This window comes from Delphinus delphis, chromosome 11 (assembly GCF_949987515.2).
Source record: "Delphinus delphis chromosome 11, mDelDel1.2, whole genome shotgun sequence".
NCBI classification, from domain to species: Eukaryota; Metazoa; Chordata; class Mammalia; order Artiodactyla; family Delphinidae; genus Delphinus; species Delphinus delphis.
In genome coordinates this window covers 86,951,604-86,973,554 of record NC_082693.1, presented here as the reverse complement: position 1 = coordinate 86,973,554, position 21,951 = coordinate 86,951,604, and the positions used below count along the sequence as shown (strand labels likewise).

The following is a 21,951-nucleotide window of genomic DNA, read 5'->3' as shown; positions in this document are numbered from 1 at the left end:
TTAAATGGTCTATCAGTGTGATATTTTATAAGTGAGTAATTTCTAAGAAACTGACAAGTGCACTCTATTCAAAGTATGGATACATTTTTACTCATATAGCACATTTCACCTGGGATGCAGACCCAGCCTTCTTTCTCACCACCAGCTCTGAAACATCACTCTACTATGGTGTGAATTCTGTAGCTTAGTGTTTAGTGAAACATTAGCAAACTTCTAATACATTTTTGTGGAGAAAGTTGATTTCATCTCCAGGTTGGAATAAGGGAATATCTTTGAGAACCAAGTATTGCCCATCAAAAGGAATAATTAGAGCTTATTGGTGTGGTTTAAAATTGACTATTTTATCTCATGAAACACTTTTATGTGCATTTATTACTTTCCCCTTTTTATAGATGAGGAAACAAGCTTAGAGAGCCATCCAGCTGCCACATGCCAGAGCCCAGATTTACTAAGATCTCTCTTCTGTTCAAACCTTGTGAACAGAAAAAGGATTGCTTATGAGTTGGCATAAGAAAAGTCACTCCTACCTGACATGCTAAAAGAGTACCAACTACAAATTTAGGGATTTTTATGAAAACATCTCTGTAAAATTCCTTAAATTTGAAATGATCTAATTTGTATAAACTTTCTGAAAATCCAGGTCTGACTGTAAAATATGAAAGGTAAAGTGTGTGATGGTTGGTACTGATTTTAGTTAGGTTTCAAGTTTCTATTTCTAAACTTTGTTCCAAGATAAATATTATGCAAAAAAGACTGGCTCACTTTCAGCTGTGGAGTTTGAACTCTAACAAATACACAAACAATTGACTCTTCACACTCAAACATCTGCGCTATGTGTGCGTGGCCTTAAGTGATGAAAAAATTATGAAAAATGCAGGCCACATCTTCACTCTATTCCTTCAATCAGCAAATGCAGGCAACTCTCACTCTCCACATCTGTTAAGTTCCTTAGTTAGGAAAGCGAAAGGTATCTCTGTGCAGCACCTACTAAGTGCTGGGCACGTTGTGCTTTACAACTCTAAGAGCTGAGTACCACTTTATTGTTCTAACAGATGAGGACATTCAGGCACAGAGAGGGTAAGTCACTTACTCAAAGTCACACAGAAATGTCTGTTCAAGAGAAAGCATGGCAGCCAGTATAGTCGGGGCAGAGTTAAGTGATGGGAAGAGTGACACAAGATGAGCATCACAGGTCCATCTAAGGAACAGGATCTCATTCTAAATGTGATGGGAAACGCTTTGGCAGATTTTAGTTTATGCTGACGAAATTATCAGCAGTGCTTTCACCCTCAAAAGTATCTCAGTTTGGAATACATTACACATTATATGGTCACCTTGGTAGTTCTATGTTAGATGTCAATTTTGAGATGCCTACAAGAATCTGAGCAGAGATTTCAAATAGAAAAATGGTGAAGTCTGGAGTAGTGAGAAATCAGGACTGGAGATACAGATAATCAGGGATCATCTGCATATCTATGGTATTTAAAGCTATAGCTCTGGGTGAGACTGCCAGAAAGAAGATAGATTTGGAGTAGTGGCTGACCAAGCCTAGAAAGGATTGACCAGAGTAAGTCTGCCAAGAAAAGAGGGCATTTTCAATAATATTGAATACCATGGGGAGGTCAACTAAGATAAGGAGAAGTGACTAGTGGATCTGGCTAAAGGGAAATCATTGGTTGGCCCTATCAAGAGTGATTCTGGGGGATTCCCTGGTGGTGTACTGGTTAAGAATCTGCCTGCCAATGCAGGGGACACAGGTTTGAGCCCTGGTCCAGGAAGATCCCACATGCTGCAGAGCAACTAAGCCCGTGCGCCACAACTACTGAGCCTGCCACGAGCTCATGAGCCACAACTACTGGAGCCCACGTGCCTAGAGCCCATGCTCTGCAACAAAAGCCACCGCAATGAGAAGCCCACATACTGCAACAAAAGAGTAGCCCCCACTCACCGCAACTAGAGAAAGCCCACACACAGCAACGAAGAGCCAATTCAGCCAAAAATAAATAAATAAATAAATTTTTTAAAAAAAGTAATTCTGGTGGAATGAGAAAGGTAAGAAGGCAGCTAGAGTGGGTTGAAAGAATAGGAGATGAGGGCTTCCCTGGTGGTGCAGTGGCTAAGAATCCGCCTGCCAATGCAGGAGACATGGGTCAGAGCCCTGGTCCAGAAAGATCCCACATGCTGCGGAGCAACTAAGCCCATGCGCCACAACTACTGAGCCTGCGCTCTAAAGCCTACAAGCCACAACTACTGAGCCAATATGTCGCAACTACTGAAGCCTGCGTGCCTAGAGCCCATGCTCTGCAACCAGAGAAGCCACCGCAATGAAACCTGCACACTGCAACGAAGAGTAGCTCCCGCTCGCCTCAACCAGAGGAAGACCGCACGTATCAACAAAAACCCAACGCAGCCTAAATAAATAAATATATTTAAAAAAAAAAAAGAATAGAGGAAGAGTCAGAGACTATATAGTTTTTCAAGAAGTTTTGCTGCAAAAGGAAGCAGAAAAATGGAGATTATGAGATTAATTTTTCTTTAAAGAAATAGTGGAAAATGTTTATATGCCGATGGGTATGACCCAAGGAGAGAGAGATGGATGAGATGGAAAATCAATTAATTTTAAGGATTAATATCCTTGAGGAAGTGAAGGTGGACTGACTTCGGATAAAAGCAGAGCTACTAGTCCTGGTCCACAGAGCATGGGAACAGATGCAGGCAGGTTGATAGAGTGTGCATTGTGAGAGGCAGGAGTCTTACTGTCTGGTTGCCTCTTTTTACAGAGATTTAGAATGGGAGGAAGGGAGTATAGCAGGAGAGATGGAAAGAGGAGGTATGAAATAGTCACTTTGAGGAGTAGGAAAGTAAACAAACATGAAGGTATATAGGAAAGTTTAGCAGAGTTGAGTGGCCATGTGTGCTTTGTGGCCATGAAGAGCTTTGTCAGTACAGCAGCAAATGGGGCAGTTATGGTTACAGAAATGCATTTGTAGCTTACTCTAACTTGAGAAGTTTAAACTAAAATAAATCCACATTCATGGTCAAACATGCAGTATACTGACCTGTCCTTTAGACCAAATCCTAGTCCGTTATCTTTTAGCCCTTGTACCTCTGCCTTTTTCTATTCTTGCATTCTTACTCAGATCTTCCTACAAATAAAATTTTAGATTTTCAAAAACAACGTTAACAGGGGGAGATATCCTTACATAAAACACTAGAGTCAAATTTCATTTCCTCTGTGAAAAAAAGGCTATAACAAAATACATGATTTCCTTTAAACAGTTTATGTATAAATTCATATCTGTGGCAAAATGTAATTAGCTGCCAAAGTAAATATGATCACCCAGAAGACTTCCAGTGAGCTCAAATCAGACAGCCTGGTAAATCAAGCATACAGGCAGCACTAATGCCAGCAGCGGAATGAAGGACTAGCTACTGAGTAGTTCCCTTTGTTTCTGGACATAAGATGGAGAGGTTCTGACTTACACAAATTCAAAAGTGTTACGGGAAATTCAACACTGGAACTGTGCTTGCTCCATATTTGTAAAAAGGGAATAAAGATACTTTTCCTCATAAGGTCCTCATACTGATTAAATCAGAGAATTTATGGACAGTACTTGGTAGGTAAGTAGATGCCCAGTAAATATCAATTTTCTTCCTTCCTCCAACTGGTTCCCATCCCTTTGAGTCACTTCTGGCCAGTAAGAGGTCTAAGTTGGTTCCACAGCTGCTTAGGACAGAGGGAAGTGTGCTCCCTACTTTATAATTCCTCCATCAGTTCCCAAGTTTTAGACTGCAAAAGAATCACCTGCAGAGGTTGTTAAACTGCACTCTTGGATCCCACCCTGCAGAGATTCAGCAAATTGCAGTCAAACCCAGAAATCTGCATTTTTAATCTTTATTAGAGTTGTTTAAAATATATTTGTATTTCATTGTTGTGTTGGCATCAAAATTCATATTTGGAGATGTTCTGTCATGTTGCATTAGTATAAAAAAATTTAAAAACTGGCTACAGTACTTTCTGAATTTCTATATAACTAAAATTTTAAGACTACCCTGTTTTAAAATTTCCTTTATTTCCTTAGATCTTTATGAAACAGTTCATCTTTTGCAGATCATAGTGCTTTATTAAAGATTCATGTCTTCTTTTCCCATTCCTTTAATACAAAAAAATTTATTCAGTCATCAGTTATTTTCATCTGACATTTCACTAAGTACAGGATTCATAATGTCAACATTATTAGATCAGTCATTCAAGTGGGTCACACAAGTTTATCCTCATTGTGTTGAATACCCACTCAAAAGATAAGCTGAATAACAGATGCCTCCAGGTGTATACAACAACCACCTTATTAGCTTCTTGAAGTGAACTAGTACTGTTTAACAGGTCAGATTGCTAGTCTACGAAATAAACAGAAAAAGACTCAAGTGTACAGCTTTACATATCATCAAATGGCAAGTTCATTTCAACAAGAACGTCTACAACTAACTTCATTTGTACAAGTTCTCTGCTATCATTGCAAAGCCTCTCCTGAACAAAGTTATAATTTAAAATTTAAAACAAACTTGATGAGATAAAATGTACCAGGTGGCTTTTCTGTAGCAGAAATTAATTACAACCATTTTTCCTCAAGCAATTTTAAAGACAAGCAAAGTTGAAAATAAATATTCAAGCATACAGTAAACTAAAGTCTATATTTAGAAATTCAGGTACAAAGCACGGCAGAGCCGATGAAGATAAGAAGATAATTTAGAAATATAAGCTAGCAATGAAGCAATAATTTCTTTCAAATAGCAGGAAACAAATTCTCCAATACCATTACTTAGATCATTATTTAGTGTTCATCCGTTAATTTTGTTTTTTTTTTTTAAATCCCCTTGCTAATTATGACATTTGACCAGATATACGAACAAATATACGTTTAATCATACTGGATGAAATAAACAACAATTTAATTTTTGATTAACTCCCTAATGACTTTCCAGTGTTGTATATGGTAGAAAGGTTCAAGAACCTTTGTGGATTTACTTCAATCCCTGCTGGTATTTATGAAAGCTTTTAAAAGCTAAGTTTTGTTCTTACCCATTTGTTGATCCACATTATTAATGCAAAACTCTTAGTGGGTTGCAAACAAACACTTAAGCTTTGGGTGTTGGAGTGATCTAAGTTCTCAGGAATGCTGTTTTGACTTACTCCAGAGCATCACCTCCTTTCTTCCCCTTGCTCGTTAAGAAAAAAAAGTCTGCAGAATGGTGGCAAATTTCCAAACTTAAGTGAAGGAAAATTAAGATTTTTCAGGCTGGGATTAAACCCTTGGTTAAGAGAAATGCCACTTTTAAAATTTTTATGAAACAAAAAAAAGATGAATTCGGGCTTCCCTGGTGGCGCAGTGGTTGGCAGCCCGCCTGCCGATGCAGGGGACACGGGTTCGTGCCCTGGTCCAGGAAGATCCCACATGCCGCGGAGCGGCTTGGCTCGTGAGCCATGGCCGCTGAGCCTGCGCGTCCCGAGCCTGCGTGTCCGGAGCCTGTGCTCCGCAACAGGAGAGGCCGCGGCAGTGAGAGGCCCGCGTACCGGGAAAAAAAAAAAAAAAAAAAAAAAAAATGAATTCCAGCTAAGTCATATTCTTTTCGAATGAATGAGACATGATGAGACGTTAATGAGACACAACACACTTATCATCCGCAACCAAAAAATTCAATTTCCTGCCTGAAGTTGACTTGGAAAATGGTACAAAGTTTACAGCTTCTTTAAAGGAGTGTAAGATGACATTTTAAAAGCCTGTCAAACAGAAAGCAGTTACATATATTTTACATTCAAAACTAATCTATGGAGCCCATTCCGTTCAATTTAAGAGTCAGCCCCCACACATCTGTGGCTGCTTTCACTGTGTTTTTTGAAAGGGGTACTGCTAGTAATTTAAGCCATCCTGGAGACAAAATAGGTGTGAAGAATTTTTTATATCTTGGATGCTTTAGGTAATTCTTAAGAACTTAAAATGATTTATGTTTTCCTCCTTAATATGAAACTCTTTTATTAACACAGCTTCTGACCAGCAAAGAAATGTTCCTTAGGCACTGTGAGGTTTATTAATGATGGAGCATGAACCCAGGTTGAAGTGTACAATTTGGTTATAACTACTGACAGTTATCAAACACTTATCCTAATCTGCTGAGAGCAAGAAATGCCTTTATGTCACTAATCCTGAGATTCTTGAGGGAAAACTAATTTCACAAACAACTTTTGAAAGAATCCATATATAATAATAATCCTAAGAACTGCACATATTCAGGGTATTAGAAAAGATGTTTTCTTTTGTAAGGCATCAATGATTAAATTAATATATGCCTATCTAACAAAAGATGGTTAATACTCATAAAACCATGAATCTTTTCTTTTAAACTTCTCTAGTTCCTGCTACTTTTACCATCTTAAATAAGAAAAGAATGCCTCTTCGTCTAATCAACTATGGTTATTAAAAAAACTAAGACATCTGAAACTATTAGGCACATCAAAGGTACATTTATGTAGGTCAAGGTTCCCTTCTTAAGGGGCAGATGAGTTACCTGGCACATTATACATATGGAACTGTAAAGATCATCCACTAAATTCAACTTTCACATTTTTAGTTAAACTGAAAGACTTATGTAGTAAATATTCAAATATATCTTATCTTTAGTTACAACTAAATAAGTGTAACATTTTACCAGATAAAAAGCTGGAATTTAAGTATGAGAAACCTTCATACACTGTGCTAGTATTGGTCTCTTCCTTTTAGACAAAAGCCAGTCAGTCATCAATACTTTCAACACAGCAGTTAGAAGATAAACGTCCAAAACAGGTGACTTGGTTGTAGTCTGTAATTTAGCAATTCAATGCCACTGGCATCATAATGCTGTGGAGAGCAAGTGTATCTCCGTATTTTAGTCAGATTTGTCTTTCTTCTTTCCTGTTAAGGGCACTTTGTTTACAACAGCAGAGCCAACAGCTGTAACACCTCCAGCCACAGCAGACACGCCCCCTTTCACCAGCCCTATTCCCATGGAAGGCACAGTTGTAACAGCTGTTTTGGTCACCTCCAGACTCTTTCCACCAATCCAAGCCACACCACCAATGGTGGCACCAACGGCTCCCTTTGTAACACTGAAGATACCCCCAGTCACACGGGACAGCATGCCTGGTTGCTGCTGTGGGTGATCTTTCATTGAACCTAATAAGAGAAAATATCATAAGACAGTCAAATGTAAGTCTTTATAAGAACAGTACAAATCACTGAGTAACCTTCCTAACAACCAGCAGATTGTATTGAAAAGGTCAACCACATAAATACATATCTGATCAAGACATCAATAGCTCTTCCCTCAAGGGTATAGTTGTACATGTTTTTAAAACATCTTGGTCCAATGCTAAGTCTTAGTATCTATGAGAAGAAATGCTTTAGAGACTAGACAACTTTCATAAAATAGAAGACTATTTTAAATGTCTCCTTGATTTATAGTTTTATTGCTTTTAATAAAAACATCTTTATTTTATATCCTAAAAGGAGCATGAAAAAATAAAAAGATAAATATATTTAGCCCTTATTTCCTTGATAGAATTCAATCAGTCATTACTGAAACAACCTTCTTCATTTAAAGCACTGGTTCTCAGGTATGGTCTGGAACCCTTGAGTATCCCCAGGACCATTTCGGGGTAAAAACTGCTTTCATAATAATATTAACATGTCATTTGTCTTTCACTTTCATTCTGTCACCAGTCTAAAACAATTTTCCAGAAGCTAAATGACAGGCAGTAACACAACAGACTAAACACAGAAGACTAAACTGTGAGAATCTAGCTCTCTTCTATTAATCCAAATATTAAAGAGATTTGCAAAAATTTTAAAACCATGTCAGAAATTCTCTGGTGGTCCAGTGGTTAGGACTCTGCACTTTCACTGCCAAGGGCCTGGATTTGATCCCTGATCGGGAAACTAAGATCCCACAGGCCACACGGTATGGCCACAAACAAACAAATCACCCTGCTCACAATTTTTTTTTTGTTTTGGAAAATAGTTTCATATTTTTCAAAAAATATGTTAATTATGTTAATATGTAATGGGCCTACCGAGTTCTTTTCATAATAAAATACTTAATTTCTGTTTTTATTGTTAATATGGCAAATATCAACAAAGACATAAGCGCTGTGGAATCCTCTATTTTTTTTAAAGTAGAAAGCATCCTGAGACAAAATAATTTGAGAACCACTAACTTAAATATATTTGGGTTTCTATTCTATGTGCTCCTTAATAATGTATTTAAAGAGCTAATATTAGGAAATTAGTAATTATAGGAAATTAGTAAAAATAGGAAAATTATTCATCACTTAAAATCCTGTTACCTACATATAATCTTTTTTGTAACATGGAGAAACCAGAGCTATGGTTAATACTTCCACTGCCTCAGTAATTTTTATAAAAGAGAGTATGTGATTTAAGTATCTATACTCCCAGAAAAGGTAACATCAGTATGAGATATTCAGATTTATTGTCACAAGTCTTTTCTCTTTGGTTTCTTTGTTTGTTTAATAGAGGCACTCAAACTGGCATGTAACCCCAAACTCCAGCATAAAATGACTAGCAGGAAGATTTCACAAAAATTTGCTTCTGCCAGCCTCAAACACACACAGACCTTTTCTCCTTCATAATCTAATGACTCAGGCGGCGACAACACATAAGCAATAGTGTTTTTATTTTTTTAAACTTCATGAAAAAATACTTGATAACTATACAGTTCAGGCTATAACCACTAAAAAGGTATAATCTCACACAAGAAAGGTAAATTCTTGGGTACGTAAGTTCAACTAAGACACCCAAAGCTACTATAACCTAGCAGAATGTGGTTATCAGAGAAGGTAACATTGGAAAACCAACAATATTTGAAAGAGAAAAAAAATATGAAAATTGAGTTTCTTTAAATACACAGACACAAATTTACCTTGAGTAAGATTTTCTTTTCACTGTTTGGAGATTTTACATCCTTTCACAGGAAGAAAGTCTCATTGATTAGTCAAAATAGCTCACTGATGAAGATATAGCAATGGCTAAATTTATAAAACCAACTGTTTAATTGAAACTGAGTAATAAACATAGTTAATATAAAAATTTTAAAATAGCTGAAATAAAAGGCTTAAGACATAGATAAGCATTTGAATATATTAATTATAAAATTATGATGGAAAGGATTACATAAGTGGTCATTCTTTTGTAATCAAGGTTAGTAACACTAGGAAAAGGGGAAAATCTTGATTTGAGGATAAAACAGATAACTACCTCATGCTGAATACCTCATTAGTATTATCCTGCTATGCCAAATTTGGTGTACATGCATTTAATGAAGGCAATTTTTCTTAGTGAAATCAGATACATACTAATGCTGTTGATCTCTTAATTACAGTGTACTCTTTTTTAAAAATTACAGTGTACTCTTAATTACCACCATATAAATTATCCACTTTGCAGACTACTTTTAACAGGTTGCCAATATAAAGACATTCCTGAGGCTGTTCTCTTCCTTAACAATCATGCTCCTGGACAGCCTTTATCTCTTTCCTGACTTCTTTCTCATAAGTCCTTCCTAACTTTCTCACTGAGCCCTAACTTTTCTTTTCAAAACTCTAGACTACTAGTCCTTAAAAATAAAGGGAGAAAATAAAGAAAACAGCTACTCTGTTTCTGTACATAGTGAGGACATGCATGTGTGCATTTAGTGTTTCCAAAGATTTTTGAAGGTAAGAATAAAATGATTCCTGATGTCACAATTTTCACACCAAAAAATAAATTAAGCAGACACTAAAACCATGTATTAAAAAAGGAAGAGTTACCCATTATAATGTAATGAATAACAGGAGTTTAACAACAAATCTCAAGTGCCTCTTGAAGTGAGTTTTCGTATGCATGACATAACCTAGTCCATCCTTCCTCTGCACCTCACCCAACTCTTTACAAGTGAAAGGATACTCGTGAAATGGTCTTAAAAGAGTAGCAGAAAAATATTGATAGACCTTATATAAAAGTTACATTATGTCCCCATTTACCAATATCTATGCTTTCTTATTAAAAGCTAAAAATGTTTAAGTATTTTTGGAACACATTTACTGACAAGGAAAACAGGTTATGTTACTTTAAAGTTAATGAAAACAATCAGAAGTTTAATTCACTAGGATTTTTTTCATTCTTAGTATTACAGATGCGTACTTACCTTCTGGTGGTTCATCACTAAGGTATGATGGGATTTCTTGTTGATTTTTATCTGTCTGATTCATGATCTCCTAAAAAACACACACATTTCATTTTAATTTCAACATCTGAGACTACCTCTTTTTATATGCTTGATCAAGACTTAATCAACTTTATTCAGATAAACAACATTTTACTTATTTTTTTTTATTTTGGCTGAGCCGCACAACCAGGGATTGAACCCCGGGCCACAGCAGTGAAAGTGCAGGATCCTAATTACTAGACCACCAGCAAACCCCTGATAAACAACATTTTTAAAACAACCATAACAAGACTACTTCACCTTGTCTGTCTTCTACTTTGTGGTGTTTGAGAAATACTTTCAATTATACTAGTGGACAACATAAATCTTATCTCAAATCAAGCAAAGATTGGCAGGCATGGTACAAGCTTTCCTATGTTGTTACTGCTGCTTCAACTGAAATTGAAAATTACCAACTGAAAGAAAGTTGGAAGGTGGGGGTTAGCAGACAAAAATTTTAAGTGCCTCCTCCTACAGAATTTATTTCACAACAGACTCAAAGAAAAACCTATACTATGAACTAAAAAACATGTTCTATCTGAAAATTTCCTCAAAAACATGACATTCTTCTCCTATAAAGATGACAGCACCAATCTGAATCACTAAGAGAAGAGAAGGATTTTGATTACTTTTTTTTTTTTTTTCCGGTACGCGGGCCTCTCACTGTTGTGGCCTCTCCTGTTGCGGAGCATAGGCTCCGGACGCGCAGGCTCAGCGGCCATGGCTCACGGGCGCAGCCACTCCGCGGCATGTGGGATCTTCCCGGACCAGGGCACGAACCCGTGTTCCCTGCATTGGCAGGCGGACTCTCAACCACTGCGCCACCAGGGAAGCCCATGATTACTTTTTTATTGTTACTTTTAGAACTCGTATGAACAGAAGTAGCAAAAGAATTCAAAATCTACTATAATATATATATATATATACTATAGACTACGTCTAAGTACAAGTAATAACGGAAACTAAGAAATAAAATAAGCTATGTTGGGATGAAGAACACATAAACTTTCTTTTCCCAATCTCCTTACTATCTTAAAATATTTGATTTTATATTCCATTGACTAAGTAAAGACTAAAACAAGTCAAGATTGGTCTAAAAGCTTTCTTGCTTGGCCAGAAAACTAGGGTTGTGATCCCAGTAGTCAACTAAGTATTTCTTAGTCATAAAACCATGAAGCCTAAATTATTGTATCTGTACATATATAATACAACAGATTTTAAAGGATATTGTAAAATCCTGCCATCTGCAAAACAACATGGATGAACCTTGAGGACATTATGCTAAGTGAAATAAGTCAGACATAGAAAGACAAATACTATATTATGTCACTTATATATATGGAATCTAAAAAGGCCAAGCTCATAGAAAGGTGGTTGCACGGGGAGGGGGAGGGGGGGTGTGGGGTAGGGGAAATAAGACGTTGGTCAAAGGGTACAAGCTTCCTGTTACAAGAGGAATAAGTTCTGAGGACCTAATGCACAGCATGATGACTGTAGTTAAAACTACTGTATTGTATACTTGAAAGTTGCTACAAGTAGATCTTAAAATATTCTCACCATAACAACAAAAGTAATTATATGAGTTGAAGGATGTGTTAACTAACCTTAATCTGGTAAACATTCTGCAATATATATGTGTATCAAACCATTACATTATACACCTTAAACTTACACAATGCTGTATGTCAATTATATCTCAATAAAGCTGGGGAAAAAAAGAATATTGTGAAAACTACCAATGTACTTTAATACGCTGATTAAAAATTTATTGAGTACCTACTAAGGGTCATGTTTTAGGTGCATAGGATATAGCTGTGATCAATACAGACCAAAAAACTCTCTGCCATCATGAACATTCCATATTGGCTAGTGGGGAAGACAATAAATACATATTCAAAGAATATACTGTTTATCAGATGGTGTTAAATGCTATGGAGAAAAAGGCATGAAGGGGAAGAGGATGTGATATTTTAAATGGGAGAGTCTGTGAAGGCTTCATTATGGTGACATCCCAAAGGAGGTTAAGGATATAAGGTATCCTTTCTGCCTTGAGGGCTCTTGGGTCAAGAGCCCTCAAGACAGAAAAAACAGTAAATGCAAAGGTCCTGAGGTAGGAGCTTACTACAGACAAGAAGGAACAGCCAGAAAAATGTGGCAGGGGCTGCAGCAAAAGGCAGTAGAAGAAGAGGGCAAAGAGTGAGGTCTGGATGACATAGGCCCATATAGGCCATCGTGGCAATTAGTTTTTAACTCTGAGATGGGGAGCCAGTGAAAGGCACTGACCAGAGGGGTAATGTGTTCTGATTTACACTTTTTAAAGCTCATTCTGGCTGTGTGGGGAGAACAAGCAATCAGAAAGCAAGAACAGAGACAGAAGGACCAATTGGGAGACTTAATGTTTTCAAGGCTCACACGTATTGCAACGTTTATCAGAACTAAATTTAAGTGGTCAAAGAAGGGTCAGGGAAGTTCCCCTTTCCTTTATGACTCCTACTGCTTTCAGCACCAGATGATCAGAAAAAAAGTCATGCATATTTCCTTCTATATTTCAATAATTCAGGCAAAAAACACTGGTGGCAAATGAGGGTGGCAGAGGTAGCAGTGTGAGAAGTGGGATTTTTCAAAGGTAATTTAACTTCATGTAATTCAACTTGAAACATCTTTAAAACCTAAACCCTGTGTAACATGGGACCTCACTGCACCCCACAGCATCCAGCAGCATACGTCCTGTGCTTAAATAAATATCTTTTAGTTGCTCTAGTGAAAACCCTGACTCAGACCACTGATCAAGAGCACCTAATCTTATGCTGGTCTGGTTTGTCAATTTAGCATTATCATCCCATATACAGTTAAGATTTTAAAAGTAACAGTAAAGATATGTCATCTCTGACAAAAAAAAAACCAAAACCTGAGAGTATCAGCTGATGCATTACTGGGAGAAAGAGTTCCTGATTAATTTGCCTTAATTTTAAAACTCCCTTAAGCCAGAAATTAAATTAATTAAATTTATTTCCATTCATATTTATATTTCTTTAATTTATCATCATGGTAAGATCATGAGAAATTATACAGTGTAGTGTTTAAAGTTCTGGAATCAGAGAGCCTGCAGCTGAATCCCAACTTGACTATAAACTATATGGCTGAGGACAAATAACTTCATCAGATCCTTGCTGTTCAAGAAATAGAAATTAAAGATATTCTAGCCCTAACTCTAAGATGAGAATACTATTTAACAATTCAAAACAAAACATGCAGAAGCTCCTGGCAGAATGGCCAGAAGTGTGTGTGTCCCTTCCTGAAGAATAACTATTTTGGAGTCACTTTCTTCCCCATTGGACTGTTAATTCCAAAAGGAGAGACACTTTGTCTACCTTACTCAGCACTGTGATCCCAGTATCTGTATACCAAGAGATCATCTGGCTGATCAACTAATCAATAGATATCACAGTATTCTGTACAGAAATATAGGGATACTATATACACACATACATCTTACATATTTTAGCTGGAGTTTTAAAACAGGTGTGCTAGTAACTGCATATATTTTAAAACTGCTTTTCTGTATATATCCCACAAATCTCTACCAAAAGTCTTAACCTTTTCCTCCTAATACAGAATCCCTTTTTTTAAAAAAATAATTTTTCCACATATATCTATCTTGTAATTTAAAAAAGAAAAAGACCATCATTTTAAAAGAGTAGAGCTGCAGACAACTACAAAATCTCTTAACTGGCCTCCAAGCTTCCGCCTGTGCTCTTTCTTCAGTCTAGCCATGTCATACTCTGCTTAAAACCCTCCAACTGCTTCCTATTTTGCCCAGAATAAAATCCAGAGTCCTTCCCTTTGCCTTTGAGGGCCCAACATCTAATACCCCGATAGCATCTCCTACCACTCTGCCTCTTGCTCAATCCAGCTTGACAACATAGGCTTCCTTGCTCATCTTTTCCTGAAAGGCTCTTCCCCAGTATATGTACCTGACTTGATTCCTTACTTCCTTCAGGTCTTTGTGCAAGTGTCCCCTTCTCAGAGGTCTTCCCTGACCACCTTATAACAGATTAGCACCCTCCTTTCCCTATCATTTTCTCCTAACACACTGCTCTATTTTCTTCATTGCTTTTACTGTCACTTGATATATATGTTTACTTTGTGTCACTCACAATTAGAATGTAAGCTCTATTGCAACAAAGCTTGGTTTTGTCACTGCTCCATTCCCAGAGCCTTAATTAATGCCTGATGTGTGGGGATACTCAAATACTGACTTTTTTGTATGAAGCAGAACATAACTTGGGTATTAATGTGAGATAAAAGGAGAATATAGGGTGTAAATTTTCTAGCATGAGAAACTAAATAGAAATGATGATGAAGACAGGACTGGAGAGGAGAAGATGGACATTTTTTTAAATGTTTATTGCGGCAAGAACAGTTAACAAATAAGTGTACACAGTATTGGTGACTAGCGGTTCAGTGAAAGGACTTGTTCTTGAACAGCCCTTTGAGATGCCTTCAGGCCATCTACAGCAGACTTTTAGCAGGCAATTGTATTTAAAAGGGCCTGAAAGTCAGCTAAAGTGAGAGTAAGAGTTGAGGTCCTGAGAATGGTCTGAAGTGATACCTGAAGCTGCAGGGGGTGAGTGATATGATCAAGGAAAAGAGTAGTAAGAGAGCAGACCGATAAGCTTATATGGACTGTTCATGTTTAAGAGGTGAGCAAAAGAGAAGCCAGCAAAAACAAACATAATACACCTGAAGATAAACAGTCAAATGAGACAGCCTCATGGAAGGCAAGAGATGAATTTATAAGCTTCCTAAAGATACATACAATGCAAACATTAAAATAATTTATGAAGATCAAATACTATGGATAAATGTTAATGTTGTATTTAGAGGATATAAAAGACATGTATCATATGATACTATTTTTTTTTAAGTGCACATAAAAAGACTGAAAGTAAATATACCGAAGTGCTAACAAAGATTGCCACTAGAGGGTAGAAATTATACATATGGGGGGAATAGATATATAGTATTTCTACATAGAGAGAAATATATATACTTAACATCTACATTTTAATATTCTACCATAAACATGTATTGATCTTGTAATTAAAGAACAATACATATTTTTAAGTCTTAGAACTATCAGTGATACTCACAAAGGATATTTTTAAAGATGATACAGTTCATCTACCTAGTTACTGTAGGTAGTTATTGTTATCCTCAAATCAAGCTGATCACCTAAAAAACAATGTTCCTGAATCACAAACCGTTTTATTCACGGTTATGTTCCCCCACTCTCCCCCAGCCCGCTCCTGACAGCACACAAAGACCTCCACTCTTACAGCTCTTTTCCCTGATATACAGTTTGAAAATCTTATTTATACTCTTACCATTTTTTTCTTAAGTACATGTTTTGGTTGTAAGCTGACACACAGTATTTGTGTAATAAATGGGATAAAAATATCATCTGTATCCACATTAACTTGAAGCATCATAAGATGCATACCAATAGATGGTCCAAATTTTTGGTTTAAAAAACAAAAAAGATAACTTCAAGCTAGATTCATGCTCTTCAAATGTAGTTCTTTAAGAATAGGCAGTGCTATTCCAGGGGCTTCAAGAACCACAGGAGAGACATGAATTTTACTACACAGTAATTTAAAATAGTTTTGCTTTTAAATACACACTAATTAAAAAGTTAAATGAAAAGTGCTTGGGAATTTTTTAAGACAACTAGACTTTCAAGAAATTTCGTTCTTGCCTGGAGCCTCTTTAGGGTATACTCTCAGATTCAACAGCTCTCTCTTCCCTGCCCAACGACGCTCCCACCTCCCCTGAGCTTATGCCGCTCTTAAATTACATTCAGTTACGTTTACTAGTGTTACCAAGAGTTGCAAACAGGATTATCAATAAAGTAGAAAATCTGGAGTTGTGTAGGCCAGAAGCCTGGCTACCTAGACCAGAAGAAATTGGCTTTGAAAGCCCTAAGAGGCCACAGAGATTGATTTTTGTTTTGTATACATATATTTTAATGTTTAAGTTTCTTGTATATCACTCGTATTAACAGCAAGTATGTAGTATTCAAATTCCTACAGAACTCTTAGGGTAATAAAAATTATGCAAAAGCTCTAAGTATATGGAATATATTTTTCTGAATCCCTAATTTGATCATAAGACACCAAGTTACCTTATAAAGGTATTTTTGCTAAAATCCTTAACTATCTGTAATGCCATCTATACTTTTTACTCACATAAACCTTTCCCAACCTCTACATACATACACGTGCCATATTTTTAGTGATATTACCTCTTTAGGATACTATCACTTTATCACTAGGAGAAATGCTTTTTATATTACCATGCTGTTCATTATCATCATTACATTTTTTTTCTCTTAAATTAGGAATTGTGAAGACAAATATGGCCCTAATCTCCTAAAACTGGAAGAGGTAAATAATCTGCTTAGTAAAATTTTAAAGCACACACGTAAATAGAAATAACAACTGACAGTAAAAGTATCAAAAAGACCATTTAAAAATGTTACCCCCTTAAACAACATTATTAAATTCTATGCAAACCATCTGCCCTAAACTCAACATATACTTGGGTCCCTGCTATGTGCCAGGCACCCTGATAGGCACTAAAGGTTTGAGTGTGATTAAACACACAGAGGACTACACTAAGCCAGAGTTTACAATCCAGTGGTTATATACTTTACCAGCGTTTATCAATTTAGTTGCATTCAAAACCAAAAAAAAGTCTGCTCTATAGGAGGAACTCATAATGCACAGAAATTTCTATTAAAAAACATAGTTTCTTAAGGAAGGCAATAAAAACAGAAAACAGCCTTGAGATCAGGACAAATAATTTAACTTACTCTGTGGACATAAATCAGTTTTACCATTTGGTCCTGACATGTGAACAAACCATTACAGTACCAACGAAAACTGGTCATGTTTTTTTTTAAAGAAATTATGAAATGTGAAAGAGTTCTTTGCTATAGACTGCAATTCATCAGCAGTTCCTTTAAGCATTTTAGGCCAGGGAGAAATAATTCTTGTCCAGCTGGTAAATATATTGAGCAAGGATTTATAACAACACTATTCCCTAGAGGGTAATTTCTTCTAATAATAGAAATAAGTAAACAATGGACCCCCCCCTTTTTTTAAAGGAAAATAGATGAATCAATGTTGTGGATATCTGTAACATTTTATATATAAAGTTTTCATTAATAATAAAAACAAAATCTGAAAACAGTACTCAAGTGTGCCTATGGCAACACCCCTCTGTGTACCAAGGGAAGTTAAGAAGCACTAATACATTTTCTATGAAGCCTAACTACAAAATACAATGCACAACAGTTTACCTTCAAAGCCACTTCAAAAATTTCTTATTAAACAGTAACTGCCAATTTCCCTATAAGAAAAAGACTATAAATGAATTAGCTAAATTTTTCTACATATTTTATATATAGGAACTTTGCCACATCCTCACTCCTATGCTTTAGCTTCTTTGCCAAATAACTATAAGGAGCTTCAAAAAATACATTTATACAGAGCTTTAACTCACATACACCAACAAACTGCGCATATTAAAACACCAGCTTACTGTTTTTAGGCTTCTCTAGTTAACCAACTATCCTGAACAGGCTGCTTTTAAAAATGGCCCCTGCCCATTAAATCAACAGCAAGTGAACTACAAGAAATGCACTGAATGTGGCAGGAAAGAAAAAGTAATCTGTCAGTAAAACTTACACCTAGTGACAAGTAACAACTGACAGTATCAAAATGGCAATTTTTAAGTGTTGCCCTTAAATGAAACATTAAGGAGAATTACAATAACCTATCAAACCAAATAACCAGTACACCAGTCATTTTCACTACATTATACCTCATTAGTTCAACAGATATTTGTGTCCCTACTATGTGTCAGACACTGTGTTAGACACTGAAGTTTCAGCCTGAACGAGAATGTCAAGGCCCTACTCTGAGGGTGTTTATATATAAACCAGTAAGATACCTTCAGGAAGTAGCAAAACAACAACTACTCAATGACTAAAACAAAGAAAGGTAAAGATTTTCCTGGAGTTTAAAAGAAAAAAAAAAAGCGAACCACACACAAGAACTACTTACACTTTTCTAACGATGTTCTCTAAATAAGGGCATATTTTTACTGAGCTTGCTTTCTAGTACATATGTTATAAAAAAGACTAAAGAAATGAAAGTGAAAAAAATCAAAATAGGATGCATGAGTTTATTAAAAGTTACTTCCTTCTTTCTTTAAAAAAACAGACATGGACACATAACACGCAGACATATACCTGTTGATGTGATATCAATATTCCTCGGGAGCCCTTTAGAGCACCCAAACCAGTAGAAGTTTTAAAGGTTAAACAACAGTATAGAACAAATAATCACAGATAGTAAATAAAGTGTTTTCATTTGGAATTAGTTCACAAGGGCAGAATAAATCAAATAAACTCTCCTCCTTCTCTAGGTGTTTCTAAACCTTTGCCGGTGGCCCCTTCCGGAGCCCCCCTGCCCCCCACTGATCCCTTTGGGCACTAGCAAGTTTCCTTTTTTTTTTTTTTTTTTTTTTTAAGCAGAGGGAGTGACGTGGCAGGATAGGCAGAAAATGACCCTGTAGGAGCCCTGGCTAGGGCTGAGCTCAGCACCTCCTCCCTCCGCTCCACGCTGTACACCCAGCAAACCCCACTCCCACAGGGTTCCAGAATTCCTATGTCTTCTAACGTACAAGAGGCGATCTGTTTAGGAGAGGGGACCTGATCCTAAGTGAGAGCCTGGGGACCAGTCTTGAGGCTGCGTGTGCATAGCAGGCACGGTTTTTATTTAGACTCGGGAGGCAGTGATGGCATTGGTGGGTGCTCCAGCAGTCCCCCAGTCACCCCCTGGCGCAGTAAGCGCCTCTCTCCACTGCTACACTTCCCAGTTCAGGTTAGGTGTGGGGGTAGGGCTACCTGGGAAGAACACTGAGACTGTCCACTGTTGAAGGATCGTGTACTTGAACCCAAGAGAGTGGTTTATCAACAAGTTAGGAGTTAGCGGGGCGGGGAAGCCCAGCACGCAGCCCCTCTGCCGCATCCCTCTCCTCTCGCAGGCTGCTGGCGCCCTCCCACCCCCATTTCCCCGGTCTGATACCCCAGGAGCTAAGAAGTCAGGCGGAAGCGTCCAAGGAGGGTCCCCAATCTCAAACCACGGCGGGTGAGTCAGAGACACGTAAAAGGGGGTAACCCGGCCAGCGAACCTCCACCCGCCCCCAACATCGTCCAGCCCCTCCCCCTTCCCCGCTAAGCAGCAGCCCACCCCCGCCAAAAAAAAAAGGCCCCGCTCCGGGCACCCAGGCCAGGGCAGGGAGACGGTGAGGTGCAGAAGAGCTAACAGAGCTAACGGAAAAAGGCAACAGAAAGGAGGGCAGGAAGAAGCCGGGACGGCGCTCCCTACCCTCCCGGCCCGACTTACTCACCGCCGGGTCGGGGGCCGGCGCCGGGGCCGGGCGGAGGAGCGGGCAGCACCTAGGAGGGCTGAGGCGGCCTGAGCGGCGGGCACAGCCCGGGGTAACTGCGGGCTCCGGAGACGCCTCCTCTGGCAGTGGAGCCAGAAGACAAGGTTGGCGACGGTGCCTTCTGGCTGCGGACGTGGCGCCGGACGCGACCCGCCCCCTCCACCGCCTCCTCCGCTCCCGCCTCCTCCCGCGACTCGCGCTCCGACGCGCACGCGCACCCCGAGCCCCTCCCGCTCCTATCCGGCACACGCCCACCCGTTTCTCGAACTGCCCAGCCCTCCCAGCCACCCCCAGCCTGTCGCCTCCCGACGTGCGCACGCGCCAGGATACCTCCCGCCCCGCCGGCCAACTCCCGCCCCTTCGCCTGCCTGGTGGCACCGCGAGAACCCAGGGCCGGCCTGTGCGGACCTCCTCCTGGGCCTCCCGCCCCTTTTCCCCGCCGTCCAATCAGATCGGGCGAGGGGCACGGGGCCTCGAGAGCCCGTAGGCGGCGGCCCTGCGGACCGAGCAGTAACGACTGCGGCTTCCAGAAGTCCCCGCGAGTAACGGTCGATCCGAATTCTGAGTCTTCGCTCTAGAGAAGATGAGACGGTCGCCAGTTTCTCCGGCTCTTCGTCCGGGGCCTCGACATTCCCTTACCTGCTTCCCCTCAGGGGAGTGACGAGCTAGGCCTGCTCTCCGCCCTTCTCTTCGGGGCTCTCTACGAGCCTCTGTATACTGTCCAGGTGACAGGGGTGACAGGAGAGACAGTGCTCACTTATTGTTGTTGAGAGACATTACTCATTTATTATTGTTGTTGTTACCATTATTATTATTTGAAATCTCCTCTGCCCTAGAATTGAGCTTCTTGAGAGTAAGAACTACGGTTCGTCGTCGTCACCCACCGCTTACCGCAGTGCTGAGGGTTCGCCAGGCGCTAGCAGTTTGCTGAAGAGAGTGGGTGTTTATAGTGAAAAGAGAAGTGAGTTGGAAATTAGAAAACCTGGCTTCGCGCGCCTCCCTCGCCATCTGCCGCCTGGCGCGGCGCCTCTTGAGGTCTCCCCGCCTAGGCCGAGGCTCTGCTCGCCGTTCTGGAAGGTGTTGAGAAGAGTGTAGCGGTAAGAGGATAGTGTCTGGACCTAAACCCCTTGTGAGGTGAGGCATCTGTTAACTTTTCTCTGCCTCTCTTTGCACACCTATAAAACGAAGATGACAGGAAGTCCATCATAGGTTTTTCGAGAGAATCAAAGGAGATGGTGGGTGTGAAAGGGGTCTGTAAACAATTCCTGTGTAGGTGTGAGATCTTCCTTCACAATTCGGTTAGCAAGACAAAACATACCCTCATGTGTGTAAATAACCTTACAAAGTGTTTCTTCGAATGCAGAATAATCAGGGAGGGGCAACTGAAGGATATGTATTGACAAGACCCAGAAAAGGACATGTTAACCAAGGAAAGAGCTGCCTTTGAGCCAGGTCTTAAATAGAGTGGACCAAATATAGTCTGTGGTTCCAGCCCAATGACCGATTTTTCAAAGCAGCGGCTTAAATCCACTTAGACCATTGTTCTGAGACTGTCAAGATATTTCAGTTTTCCAGACCTTAAAGGAGAAATGAAATAATCTTGTTACTCTATGATTTGGATGGTTAGCAGGATCTATGGTTTGTTGTGTTTACCCAGCATGTGAAGAGGTGCGAAGCAACTCTATTTTCTTGTTATCACAGAAACCACTTAATATGTGACCTTTCCAGCATGAATGCTAGGCAGACTTTACTGGCACCATTACCTGGACTATTTTTGGTTTTCTTTTTTCTGCCCCAATCCTTCTTAATCTTTTCTGTGATATAATAATGATAACTAAGACTTATTTAACGTTAAGTTTCTAACATGTACTCCAATAATCCAATGAGGCAAGTACTATTATTATCCCCATATTCATATAAGAAAACTGAGGCATAGAGAAGTTAGATAATTTACTCAAGGGCCCACAGCTAGTGGAAGGCAGACCCTGGAATCAAACAATTTTTTCTGACTCTGGGGCCTTAACCACTATATTCTGAGAAAGAGAAAAGCAGTCCCTGACATCGAGTAGCTGGAATGGTGCTATCAGCTAGGTCTTTCTGTTGCTAGGAGCTGGCCTGGCACAGCTAGGCTTTGGT

General features: G+C 39.0%; 1 protein-coding gene across 1 annotated transcript; it reads right to left on the bottom strand.

The window, feature by feature from the left end:
• Positions 1 to 4,101: 4,101 nt before the first annotated feature.
• On the bottom strand, positions 4,102 to 19,956 carry TMEM263 (transmembrane protein 263). The gene is made up of 3 exons (XM_060025543.1): positions 19,777 to 19,956; positions 10,237 to 10,306; positions 4,102 to 7,208 (listed from the first exon to the last, which is right to left on the bottom strand). The coding sequence occupies exons 2-3, from the start codon at positions 10,298 to 10,300 to the stop codon at positions 6,922 to 6,924; spliced, it is 351 nt and encodes a 116-aa protein (XP_059881526.1). The 5' UTR covers positions 10,301 to 10,306; positions 19,777 to 19,956; the 3' UTR covers positions 4,102 to 6,921.
• Positions 19,957 to 21,951: the final 1,995 nt, after the last annotated feature.

What these genes read in the sequence shown, in the direction of transcription:
- TMEM263 (XM_060025543.1), bottom strand. Translation starts at nt 10,300, where the DNA reads ATGAATCAGACAGATAAAAATCAACAAGAAATCCCATCATACCTTAGT. An exon ending in TAGTGATGAACCACCAGAAG is followed by an intron (nt 7,209 to 10,236) that starts GTAAGTACGCAT and finishes TTCTCTTATTAG; the next exon opens with GTTCAATGAAAGATCACCCA.